General features: G+C 37.4%; 1 protein-coding gene across 1 annotated transcript in view; it reads right to left on the bottom strand.

The window, feature by feature from the left end:
* RAB10 (RAB10, member RAS oncogene family) overlaps positions 1 to 14,377 on the bottom strand; it is a 63,003-nt gene that overhangs the window by 16,234 nt on the left and 32,392 nt on the right. The window contains exon 2 of the mRNA XM_052648511.1: positions 3,331 to 3,391. Coding sequence (XP_052504471.1) covers positions 3,331 to 3,391 — 61 coding nt within the window. The remainder of the gene's footprint in view (positions 1 to 3,330; positions 3,392 to 14,377) is intronic.

Here is a 14,377-nt window from a genome sequence, read left to right on the forward strand (position 1 = left end):
GTTATAAATTATGAGTAATGGGGTTTTTCACACTAAAAGCCTTCTTGAAACACTGTGCATATCCCAGATCTTTTAACCTAGAGCTACAAGACTTTTTTTTCTTCCCTGGAATATTAACAAGCACGTCAACTCAAGCAAAGAAACAAAATCAGCTGGCATAATGCTAACCTCTTATATTAAGCACAAATTTTAACCAGTCAACTCATTTCTGGTCTTTATAAGCAAATGGAAGTTCAAATTAAAAGCAGTCAGCTGTATATATGACAATCTAAACTACAGCAAACTTTCCTTCCAAAGTGTTTGGAAGGAAACAGAGGTTCTATTAAAATTTTGTAAAAAATTAAACAACTCTAAATTATAAATGTTATCACTTCTGTGCTATACTTGAGTCTTATAGAAACAGTAGTAATCTTTTCTATATTAATCTGGAAAGCTAGACTGGAAGACTATTTCAAAAAAGCATCTTCTGAGGAAGGCTCTTTTTAAGACCAAGTATTAGTTAATATGTTACACTTCTAATAGCTAGAGACTAAAACGGTGGGGGGAGGGGAAAATGTTTCCAGTCAGGAGTCAAGAAACAGCAGGGAAAGTTTGTGGAGGACACGGTGTAGAGAAACAGCACATTTAGCAAGGCAAGGTCTGATACATGCATGAGGAAAAACACACAGGCGTGTGCTTCTGCTACACACACACACACACACACACACACACACACACACACTGAGTCACAATGTAATACGTATCTTTACTATTGTCACAAAGTTTGAAAATTATTAGCTTAAACACTAATTGTATCCCCTGTATAGAGGGGATACAGTTAAGAAGAGAGCCAATCAGTGTGGCAGAGCTTCAGAGAGGGCTTGAAAGACAAATGTTTTGTAGGGACATGGTCTGAATAAGACCCGAGGCTAAGAATAAAGGAGGATGGGAGGGGCTGGTTGAAATTCAGAATACTAAATAACTGACATCTTTTCCCTTGAGATCATTTTAATTATAATGAAATTGTATATAAGACATTTCATTTGCTGAATTATTTCCTAGCTAAAGAGAAGAAAAGAAAGAAAGAAAAAAACAATGATCAAGTGGACTGGGCTTCAGAGAACTATTAAATTTAGGAAATGCTTTCTAATCTTTAAAACATTTGTATTAAATTTGAAAGATGCTATAAAGATTGGACTTCTAATTACATGGTCAGCTAATGAAGACTTCCTGATTAGACATATACCACTTCTAATTATGCCTAACTTTTGAAACTATCTTTTGGATTCTGAGACAATGTCCTCTCCTAATTCTCCTTCTAACTCTCCAACTATGACTTTGCAATTTGTTAGCTTGTTCCTCTACTCAAATATGTTACTACTTTTAGGGTTCTAAACTCATCATGGGAGATCCCCAAATAACACCTGATTTCTCGAATTATGCACTGGAGATTGCTCCAAGAGCTTTACATGGACCACCAATTCTCATAACCATTCCACGACAGATCTGATTATAGTAACTACCAAAGACAGTGAACAAGTGAAGTTGTTCAGTCGCGTCTGACTCTTTGCGACCCCACGGACTATATAGCCCACCAGGCTCCTCCATCCATGGAATATTCTAGGCAAGAGTACTGGAACGGGTTGTCATTTCCTTCTCCAGGGGATTTTCCCAACCCAGGGATGGAACCCGGGTCTCCCACATTTAGGGCAGATGCTTTACCCTCTGAGTCACTAGGGAATCCCAACTACCAAAGATAACATGAGTTCAAATTTAACACAACTGTTGACTGGAAATGAAGAAAGAAGAATGACAGTTACTGGAAAGAGTGACAAAATCAATCGACAAACTACTATTTAGAAGAGGCAGTACTGCAATTAAGAATGTCACTCCCAACCCTACATTCAGAGGATGTAATGCCTCCCAGCTCTGCTATTAACATGCTGTAAGACTTTTGTTTAAACTATTTTGAAATAGTTTTTCATTTAAAAAAAAAAAAAACCCACAAAACTATTTTCTGAAACTATTTCAAAATGCCTCCATCTCCTTATCTATAAAATAGGAGTAATTCAAGAGAAAAGGAAGCATTTGTAGCAGCTTTATGGTGAATAAAGTTGTTGTTGTATATCTTAACAACAGAATACAACTTAGCAATAAAAAGCAATGAACTTACTGCTACACATAAAATCATTGATAGCTTTCAAAATAATTATGCTGAGTAAAGAAGCCAGACTCCTCCTTCTCAAAAAGACAAAGAAAAGTAACACATTATATGATTCCATTTATATATAGTAGTAGAAAACGGAAACTGGTCTATAGTGACAGAAAGCAGAGAGTGGTTGCCTGGGAGCCAGGTACAGGCAGGAGGGAGAGATTATTAAGAAGTTTGAGGAAACTCCTGAGGTGATGGATATGTTGGTTATCTTGATTATGGTGATGGTTTCACAGATTTATACATATTTCAAAGCTTACCAAACTGTAATATGGGTGGTTTACTGTATACTAGTTGTACTTCAACAAGGCTGTTGGGGGGGGGGGGGGGGGCGGGGAGAAATAATATACATCTCACAGGTCATTGTGAACACCAAACATTCACTGAAAAATACAGATATTATAATTTTAAAGTCTATGATACATACTTGAATGCAAATTTAAAGAATTTTTTTGTACTTCAATGGGTCAAACCCTATACAAACTAATGAAAATAATGCTAAAGCCTATAAAGATTTATACACACTAAAGAAAACAAATATTTTAGCTTAAGATCCTCTAAACCAAAAAAAAAAGATTATATTAATTTTTATATGGTGTTTCTGAGCCAAGTACTGTGCTAAAGGCATTACATAGATTACTTCATGTAATCCTTGTAACAATCTTTTAAGATAAATGATATTATCTCCACTTTACATGTGAAGATGTAAGGGCCTCAAGGTGGTATGTAACTTACTCAAGTTCACACTATAAGTGGAAAAGGTAAAACACTCAAGTCAGCTCTCATGGACTCCAAAGCCCATGACAATTCTTTTTTTAAACATCACTGAGGTGGGAGGGGGGTTCAGAATGGGGAACACGTGTACATCCGTGGCAGATTCATGTTGATGTATGGCAAAACCAATACAATATTGTAAAGTGATTAGCCTCAAATAAAAATAAATAAATTTATATTAAAAACTAAAATAGAATAAATTTTTTAAAAATAAATAAATAAACATCACTGAAAGGTCACCTGACTATTGGCTTGGAAAGGGAAGTCTCCTAGAATTAAACAGTTGACAAGGAAGGATTTCACTGTCTAAACTTCAGGAAACTTGGCATTCTACTACATAAAGTAAGTAAATTAGAATCACTTACCATATCTGTAGCTTGATCTTCTTTCCTTGTAATTCAACTGTTTTGATCTTAAAGTCTATTCCTACAACACAGGGGAAAAAAAAAAGGTAAATTGTATCTATGGCTCTGAATGTGGCTATACTAAATTTAACTGGCATAAAAACACACTTTCAAAATGTTTGGTTCTGGAAGTTCACTATGTATGCAATTTTGAGCAAAGTGCCCAATTTAAAACATACGTAAGATCCAAGATAGAAAAGAAAGAATTACATAGCTTTTTTACAATTAGGAAATTGAAAGAAAATTTTAATATCTAATATGTTAATGCAAAAGAATAAAAAGATGTTTCCTTATTAGCAAAAAACCATCGCCTTCAATAACTTGCAGAAAAGAGTACTACCAGGGATAAACAGGGTCATTTCATAATGATTAACATGTCAATGAATTAGAAGGCATAACAATATTATATGTTTATGCATCTAGTCCCTTGGACTGCAAGGAAATCCAACCAGTCCATTCTGAAGGAGATCAGCCCTGGGATTTCTTTGGAAGGAATGATGCTAAAGATGAAACTCCAGTACTTTGGCCACCTTATGCAAAAAGTTGACTCATTGGAAAAGACTCTGATGCTGGGAGGGATTGGGGGCAGGAGGAGAAGGGGACGACAGAGGATGAGATGGCTGGATGGCATCACTGACTCAATGGACGTGAGTCTGAGTGAACTCCAGGAGTTGGTGATGGACAGGGAGGCCTGGCGTGCTGCGATTCATGGGGTCGCAAAGAGTCGGACACGACTGAGCAACTGAACTGAACTGATGCATCTAGTAACACAGAGTTGCAAAGTACATGATGCAAAAGTATTATAGATCCCCAAGGACCTGTCTCGCTCTTTTTACCAACTAAATCTTCAGCTCAGCCCTTTCAATCTGTTTCCTACACCCAATCAAAAGGAAAAAAGGGCCATCTGTCTGACATTTATAAACCTCAAACTATGTCTACAGCCTGTATTTTTGTTTCTCTGGGAATTACTGAAAAAAAAAAAAAAATCCTAAAATGACCTGGTTGTCAAGACCAACTCTGAACAGGACTGAACAATCCAACTAACCCAGTGAAATATAACAAGCAAACAAAAGAGGAAACCTGGAGGAAACGGGGGCAATGCAGAGGAAAAGATATAGTTCCTTTTATCTTCTCAGAACAAGACGGAAGGGAAGGAAGTGGGGAGGAAGGAACAGAAATCCGAACTAGAATCCGAACTCCCGGAAATTAAAAAGGCAGAAATAATATATTCAACAGAAAGGCTGTAAGGGAAAAATGAGATCTCCCAGAAAATACAATAAAACAACAAAGAATGGAATATATGGGAGACATGCATGACAAGGCAGAAGATCAAACCAAGAGGCTGACATCTAACTCAAGAAATTCAAGAAAGGACTTCCCTGGTGGCTCAATGGTAAGAATCCGCCTGCTGACGCAGGAGACACGGGTTCAATCCCTGATCCTGGAAGATCCCACATGCCTCGGAGCAACTAAGCCGGTGCAGTATGACTACTGAGTCTGTGCTCTAGAGCTCAAAGGCCACAACTACTGAAGCCCAAGCCCCCTACAGCCCATGCTCTGCAACAAGGGAAGCCAGCACATAGAGAAGCCTGTGCACCACAACTAGAGAGTAGCCCTCACTTACCACAACTAGAGAAAAGCCCGCACAGCAACAAAGACCCTATGCAATGACAGAGGCAAAGGAATCCGAGACTGAAAGACTCACCAAGCGCCCAGCATAATGAATAAAATAGTATCTATGCCAAGTCATACCATCACGAAATTTCAGGGCTAAAGATAAATTTCAGGAATAATATATACAAAAGCTTAGAGAAACAAACTAGGCCATATTAAATAATCAAAAACAACAACTCTGAACAACTCAACAACACTAGAATCCAGAATACAAAAAGGTAAATAAAAAGTATCTTCAATCTATATCCAGCCAAAATCAAATAAGAGAGTAAAATAAAGGTATCTCCAAACATGAAAGATCTCAAAATACTTAGCTCCCATGTATTTTCTAAAACAGTTACAAGGAGAGGTTGCTTTACCAAGAATAGGAAGAAAAGAAATCCAGCAAAGAGAGTGATGGAGGGAATTCCCTGACAGTTCGATGGTTTCACTACCATGGCCTAGGTTCAATCCCTGGTCTGGGAACTAAGTTCCTGAAAGCTGCATAGCATGGCCAGAGGCAAAAAAAGACTGATGTAAAGGGCAGTTCAAACTGGCCAAGAGAAGCCACCAGTTCAGAAGAGAATGACGACAGAAAACAAGACAAATGCAGAGAAAGGGTCCAAGAGATATGCCTCCTAAGATGGAAGGGAATGAAATGGTATGACTGAAATTTAAATGAAAAGAAGAATTCAGAGGGTCTGGTAATTCTGTTGCAGAGTTTGGGATAAAGTATGAACAGTCCCTTGAAATCTAAGCAAATGTAACAATGAAGGGACTGCAAGCTACAGTGACAACAGAAAGCTGTCCAAGAAAGGAAATGCAAGTATAGTACACTGCCTGGCTTAGCAGTTCACATGTGTTAGAACTATCCGAGAAGATAAAGGGGGAGATGCCAACAATGTCTCATACTATTCGAGAATTTACTTCTCACATTTCATAACAAGAGAAAATTTCTCAAATTGGCTTTTTTTTTAAAGTGGAATATGGGGTTGAATATCACAAGACCAGACCAAAAAATGTTTGGGAAAAGGTTAACACACAAGTGAGCATGGGGCAAGGATTTATTGCCGCTGCTGTTGTCACCGGTCTTGAACTACTATGTAACTTCTAAAACTCTGCAAGTATTTATTACATGAACAGAAATAAAAATTAGGTTAACAGAGGAGGAAGTATGTTTACAAATGTTCTCTCTACTGTGCAAGCACTCCAGCTTGATCACTGAATTTCTAGCACAGCCCCAAGCCACCCCTACTGTCTTATTCCCTCCAGTCTTCTAACAGTCACTCTCAAACACAACTTTTACAACTGTGCACTTTTCTAATACCTTTGTCACGCACTTTCCACACCCCCAAACATAGGTTGGAAAAACCTACACTTGAGGACAAAACAGAAAAGTTTTTGATACAATTTGATCAGAGCAGAACTGATAGCTCAGCTGCCAAGGGAAGCTAGGAAAACCTATCATCCTTTAAGATTTTGCCAGGAAGAATCATATTCTCCTGCAACACTATCATTTCTTAAATTACCACAGAATCATAGGGTTTGATTCAACCAGAGATTTATCTCCAGGTTTTGCTTACGTAAAAACATACTAGAGGAAATCCTTGCTTTTTACAGATTCCCGGGATCCAGTTCAAACGGGTATTTCAATTTACCACAGTCTAGCTCATTTATCAATTTTCAGTTGCTCAGCAAAGTGAGAAAGTATCAGCTAAAACATTTGCTTTAATGATGCTATAGAAGCACCATCCAATGGTAAGAAAAATAACTGCAACTTCTAGTCACTATAAAGAGCAGTTCTCCAAAGCTTGGCTTCTGATGACACATCAATGGTAATGCAAGTAGAAATAACCTATATAATAAACTCCAGACAACAGAAGTTTAACAACTTATAGCTAAATAATCAGTATATATGGTTTTTACAAGTGAAAATCAAGAGTTTTCACCACACCAGGAGAGGAAATAAGAATTGCACACCTGTAATCCTTTGAATGTAGCTTAATCTGATGTATTTATAAGACCAAGTCCAGTCATAACCCACTCCAGTACTCTTGCCTGGAAAATCCCACGGACAGAGAAGCCTGGTAGACTACAGTCCATGGGATCGCAAAGAGTCGGACACGACTGAGTGACTTCACTTCACTAGTCATAACAGCACAAATTTTGAAAAGGCTATTTTCCAATATGCACATTAGCTTCTTTATCAGGATGCAAATATGAAAATGCAGAATGCATAAAAGTTCCCTCTAAGATCCTTTCATTTAATAGTAATAGCTTAGTATACACTTTGAAAATTTACAACACACTAGGTACTTTTTAAAGCCCTTTGCATGAATATCTCATTAAACCATCAGAACAATTCTAGTCCATACTATTATTTCCAGTCTACCAATGGAGAATAAAATCAAAACCAATAGCAGCAGCAAAAGAAAAATCAATTAACACTAATGTTTACTAGATAATTATTAAGTATTCTAAGCATTTCACATGTAATATTTCATTTAATATTAACAAAAATCCTGATAAAGTACTAAATCCTATTTTTTTTAAATTTCGTTTTGGCCATGTGACACAGCTTTCAGGATCTTAAGTTCCCCAACCAGGGATCGCACCTGGCCCCTGGCAGTAAGGGTCCTAACCACTAGACTACCAAGGAATGTCCCTAATATGCCTATTTTACAGAGAAGAAAACTTAACAGTAATTTACTAAAGGTCACAGAATTAACAGATGGTAAAAACCAGGACTCAATTCCACGTCTGTTTAACTCTAGGCCATACACACTCTTAGCCATTTCTCTATCAAGGTAAAATTCACGTTAACATAAAATTTACCATTTTAAAGTGAATGATCCAGTATATTCACAATATTGTGTGGCAGAACCTCTATCCAGTTCTAAAACACTTTTATCATTTCAGAAAGAAACTCCATACCCATTAAGTACTGGCTTTCCATTACCCCACCCCGCACTCCCCCAGAAACCACCCGTCTGCATTCTGTCTCTATAGATTTGTCTCTTTTGGGTATTTCATATAAAAGAAAGCATATATATAACATGTGACCTTTTGTGTCTGGCTTCTTTCAGTTAGCATATTTCCAAGGTCCATCCACTTGTCACATGTATCAGTACCCCATCACTTTTTATGACTGAGTAATATTCCACTACATGCATATAGATCATAAATCGCTTATCCACTCATCTGGTGATGGACATTTGACCATGTCCTCCTTTTTGGCCTTGGTAAAGAATACCCATGAATATGCATGTACACGTATATATACCTGTTTTGAAATCTTTGGGTTATACACAAGGAGTGGAATTTCTAGGTCATGTGGTAATTTTAGGTTTAACTTTCTGAGGAACCACTGTTTTCCACAGCAGCTGAACCATTTTATATTTCCACTAGCAATGTATGAGCATTCTATTTTTCTACATCCTAAAACTCAACATTCAAAAAACTAAGATCATGGCATCTGGTCTCATCACATCATGGCAAACAGATGGTAGAAAAATGGAATCAGTGGCAATTTTATTTTCTTGGGCTCCAAAATCACTGCAGATGGTGACTGCAGCCATAAAATTAAAAGACGCTTGCTCCTTGGAAGAAAAGTTATGACAAACCTAGACAGCATTTTAAAAAGCAGAGACATCACTTTGCTGACAAATGTCCATACAGTCAAAGCTATGGTTTTTAAAGTAATCATGTATGAATGTGAGAGCTGAATTATAAAGGCTGAGCACCAAAAAATTGATGTTTTTGAACTATGTGCTACAGAAGACCCTTCAGAGTTTTCTTGGACAGCAAGGAGATCAAAACCAAGAAAATCAACCCTGAATACTCATTGGAAGGACCGATGCTGAAGCTGAAGCTCCAATCCTCTGGTCACTTCATGTGCAGAGCCAACTCACTAGAAAAGACTCTGATGCTGGGAAAGATTGAGGCAGGAGAAGGGGGCAACAGAGAAAGAGATGGTTGGATGGCATCACTGACTCAAGGAACATGAATCTGAGCAAACTCGGGGAAAGAGTGAAGGACAGGGAAGCCTGCTGTGCTGCATGCAGTTCATGGGGTTGCAGAGTCGGACACAACTTAGTGAATGAACAACAATTTTTTTAAATGGTTATGCTAGCAATTTATAATACACATTTTTAACTTAGGACAGTCTACCTTCAAACAGTATTATACCACTTCTAGTATTAATACAGAAGTACACTTCCCCTTTCTCCTATTGTTTAGTTGCTAAGTTGTGTCCGACTCTTTTGCAACCCCATGAACTATAGCCCACCAGGCTCCCCTGTCCATGGAATTTCCCAGGCAATAATACTGGAGTGGGTTGCCATTTTTCTCTATATCTTCCTTACCCAGGGACTGAACACACATCTCCTGCATTGTAGGCAGATTCTTTACCACTGAGCCACCAGGGAAGCCCCTTCCTCCTATGACTGGACTATTTAAAAAATGTTTCTCTTCTATGTGTTACACTTCCACATTTCCCTAAATATGAATCCTACAAAAGATAAAAAATTTTTGCATTAGATAGCCAACTGTCTTTGAAAGAAATCAAAATTTAAGAAAAAGGTATTGCATATTTCCCACATGTTTATCATTTCTTAATCTCATTCCTTTGTGTAGATGAATGATTTTCTTCAGCCTGAAAAACTTTTTAACATTTTTAATAGTTCAAGATTGCTGAGAAGAAATTCTCTCAGCTTTTGTCTGGAAAGTGTCTTTATTTTCGCTTCAGTTTTTAAAGATTATTTTTGTTAGGACTGAATTCTAACTTGAAAGGAAAAAACTATGTAATCCTATTGTCTTCTGGCTTTCTCTGTTTCTACAACTCTTTTCCCCCATTTTGGGTAAACTATAGATTTAAGAAACATTTTATTTTGAAATTATTTTAAAAAAAAGTTACAAGAATAGCTCAGAGTTTACCTATACGTTTCATGCAGCTTCTTCTAATGTTGACACTTATATAACCATAGTATATGCATCAAAAATAAGTAACACTGGTACAAAGCAATTAATATATAACTACAGTTCTAATCCACCAGCCTTTTTCCTTTTTTTTTATCTGATGTCATTGTACTCCAGGATCCAATCCAGGTTCCCACTCTAAATTTAGCTGTCATGTGTCCCTAGCCTCCTCCAATCTGTGACAGTTACTCAGTCTTTTCTTGTCTTTCATGACCTTGACACTTTTGAAGAATACTGGTCAGATTTTAGTAGCAGTCTCCCTCAATTTGGGTTTGTCTGCTGTCTCCTCATAATTGAGTAAGGTTTTACATTGTTTTTTGATAAGAATACCACAAAAACACGACAGATGTAATGTTCTGCCTTTCTTGGTTCATTATATCAAGAGGTATGTATTATGGATATCTTTCTGTGACATTAACCTTAATAACTTGGTGCGAGTAGTATCCACAAAATCTCACTCTCAATTTACTGTTTTTCCCTTTGTAATCAATAATTTCTTAGAGAAATTGTAATCAATAGTATCTTTTGAGACTATGCAAATGTTTCTCATCATACCTTCACCCACTGACTTTACCTTCTATCACTGGATGGCCTGTGACAATTATTACTGCAGTATTCGCTTGAGTGATTTTGTTTCAGTCATTGTTTTATACTTACTAATTGGGATTCTTCACTTACAATTTGTCCCTTCTACTTACCTGCCATTTGTTTGTTGGTACACATACCAATATGGACTAATGGATGTTTTATTCTACTGATAATAATGCAATACTAAAATTATTTCATTCCAACTTTGGATATCAGAAGCTCTTTCAAGTTGATTCTTACATCCTTTTGATGTTTCCCATCTTTTTCTGAGCACATCTTTGTTTTCTGGCAGCTCTAGGATCATCTTGGATTTCCTATAACTCAGTTCTGGGATCAGTCAGTTCTTTTATGAGCCCTGGTTCCTTTTGTTGAAAAACTGAACGAAGAGGTCAAGATCTGGGCACTAGATATGCTCACTGCTACTGGCACATCACTGCTTCTTCTAGGCATTTCCACAGGACAGAGAAAACATATTCATGAATGCTAAACCATGCATACACATACATCTGCATTTCCACAACCATCATAATGCATCTACATTAAGACCATCAGTTTATACTGATAGTTCTGATTCCAATTCAACATCAGAGTTCCTTCTAGTCTTCTTCCTTCCTTACCTGTAACCTTTTTAACAATTAGAAACCTGGCTCTCATTATCTAAAATATATTTACTGATATGTTCAATCTTAGTTTCTGACTTGCTAACCCATACCCTTATTAGAAATCAGATATACAAAAATACACACTTACAGTTCTTTTTATCTTTAGTCTTACAATATCAAATCAGAATAGGCATTTTGATTATCTTTTTCTTCCTTCTGTGTGGTTATGTTGCTCATTTGCTGGCTTACATTGTTTAATGACAAATCAACATTTGCTCTAATCTTTGTTCTTTTGCAAGTATAATATGGTCTTTTTCCCCTCTCTGGCTTCTCTTGAGGTTTTTCTTTGTAACTGGTTTTTAGCCACTGATGATGTGTCTCAGTGCCTTTATACTTATCCTACCTAGTTTTATAACATCTTTGGGATTTAAGTTTTCATAGGTATTTGGAAAATTTCTAGCCACTAATTTCTTCAAATACTTTTCCTGCAACCACAGCATCCCTACCTCCCATCCGGATGGACTCCAAATGCACATATATGAGACCACCTGATGATAATGTCCCACATGTCACTGAGGCTCTTTTGCCCCGAGACGTTTCCCCCTGTGCTTCATTTTGGACAGTTCCTATTACCTTACACTGATTTTTTTCTTCTGCAGTGTCTTTTCTTCTTTTAATCTGCTGTTAAGCCCATCAGCTGAATTTTTCTCTTCCAATACTATGTTTTTCTGTTCTAGGAGTTTTTTACTTGTGACATTTCTCTTGTGCTCATGCTTCCTTTCAATTCCTTAACTTAGCTGCATCTTAAAACTTCATCATCTCTGTCACTTCTGGGTCTGTTTCCATCAACTGATTTTTCTCCTAGTTAAGGGTTACATTCTCCTATTTCTTCATAGGTCTAGTAATTCTGGATGAGATGCTGAACGTTTTCTATTTATTAATATATGGATTCCTTAAATGTTGAGATTTGTTCAGCTAAATTAGTTGAGACTCAGCTGAATCCTTCTGAGGCCTATTTTTCAGCACAGTTTTAAGGTGGAGCTTGAGTGGCCTCTTCTCAAGTTACTTTGACTCTATCCTTAAAGATTGCCGTTGCTGGGGACTCTCTCAAATGGTTCTGATATTCAACAAAGTCTCTCCATTCTGGCTGGTCAAAACTAGAAATGTCTCCCAACCAAACGTGAAGTCCCAATATTCTAGCAAGTCTCTGGCAATTGTCCTTCCTCTAATAGTTGTTCTTTTGCCCAGCCTACAGAGTTCCAGCCAGAGTCAAAGGAACTCTCCGCGTTATCTCTGTATCTCACTGTCCTGTAACTCAATCTATGGTAATCACCCCTGCAAATGCCAACCTCCCCAGTCTGTATTCTCTGACTTTTGTCTCCTCCTCTCAACAAAACTGCCTCACCCTTCTTAGAGTCTAACTGGAATCTAGTTTCAGAAGGAAAGCCTGGGAGATTGCAGGAGTGACTGTTATTTCCCTTCTCTCAGGGAATGCAGTCCTGCCTAGACTGTTACAAAATATCCAAAAACAGTTGTTTTATGTGTTTTGTTCAGGTTCCTATTTATTTATGGCCAGAGGGCTAATCTGGTAGCCATAAATTACTCTGTAATGTCCCAAAGTAAAAGTTCTCAACAATCCTATTGTCTTCTAAAGATTAAAGCAGTCCTTAATCTTTTGGGGGGTATGTTCCAAACCATTTGAGAACCTAATGAAAATCATGGCTCCCTTGCCTGTGACCTCACACCAATGTGCACACATACAAAATGTGAAGTAGAATCTCAGGGAATTCAAAGCCTCTGCCCCAATACCCGCCCCGCCCCGCTCCACCCCACTCTCCCACCCCCTCAATTCGACTGTTTCCGAGGTTGTATTTTATAGTACTAGTGTACCACACTATCATTCTTTCCAGGTTTTAGGGCCGATTTTTATTTACTGAAAACTTGCTAAGGCTGAAAGTAAAGTATTTGAGCTAATATTTTAAAATCAAAGACGATATACCATAAAAGGAGTTTATTACAAAGTTCAAAAACAATTCAGGTATTATTCTTTCTCCACGCGTGACAGATAATATTTCTCACATATCTCCATTATGAATATATTGGCATTCTGATACTACAGACTGAAGAAACAAAGCTAAAGTAATCTGGATTTGCACCTGATTTCCTAATTAGCTTTCTTTCATTATATAATTATTAAAAAGAAAATTGTTCTTTTTTATCCTAGATCTAGCCAACAGCAATACTGATGTAGAATTATAAACATATACATATTTCACAGGCATATTTATTTACCATTCTTCTCTGTTATTAAAAGCTGGCATTCTTCTAGGATATGAGTCCTTAAGAGTACAAGCCAGCTGTCAGGTCACATGTATGTGAACAGAACACCTCAAAAGTCACCTTAGTCCTGTGTACTCACACTAAATACCTGCTGATTTAAGTAATGGAAGGAAACTGAAAGGGTAGAGACACTACTCAAAATTCTGGAGGCACTTTCCAGAACGCAGTAGTCTCCAAATTTATCTTCATAAATTATTTCGCCACAGCATCAAAAGCTCTTCCTCAACTATCATGATCCTTATAAAACTACTACAATCATATTCTGATTGTAATATCATAAATCATATCAGGTTATACACTACACATCAGGAAGCAAATATAAAAGTGTAAGGCTGACAGTGTACTTGCCTTAGGAATAAAGAAATGCAGTATGGACCAAAGTGATGAAGGAGTCAGACAAATGTGTTATCTGACTGCCACGCATTAGCTGTGTTGCACTGGCTGAAACTTTAACCTCTCTAGACCTGTTTCCCCCATCCACAACAATTATTAAAACTTCCATTGCCAGTATGTTATGAGGATTACACAAGGGTTAAATGTGTAAAAAGTCTAGGATGGCACATAAAAAGCCTTCAATTAAGCTTTTCTATTGGTTTTAAACATTTCCTGCAAAGTCGGACAGGACTGAGCAAATAAGCACAGCTACCCAGTTTCAGCCTTCTCCGCCACTAGTCAGCAAACTATCCTTTTTGTTCTGCCCTTATCTTATTTTCCTTGATCCAGACCAAACTGTACAGGCAGCAGCAACTCAAGTCAGCAATTTTGTTCTCAACTTTTCCAGAGTTTGCTCACTTTCTTCTAGTCCTTCGCTGCATTCTACCTTCCTTCCTCTTTTATGGATATCTGGC

This window comes from Budorcas taxicolor, chromosome 11 (genome assembly GCF_023091745.1).
Source record: "Budorcas taxicolor isolate Tak-1 chromosome 11, Takin1.1, whole genome shotgun sequence".
Taxonomy (NCBI): domain Eukaryota; kingdom Metazoa; phylum Chordata; class Mammalia; order Artiodactyla; family Bovidae; genus Budorcas; species Budorcas taxicolor.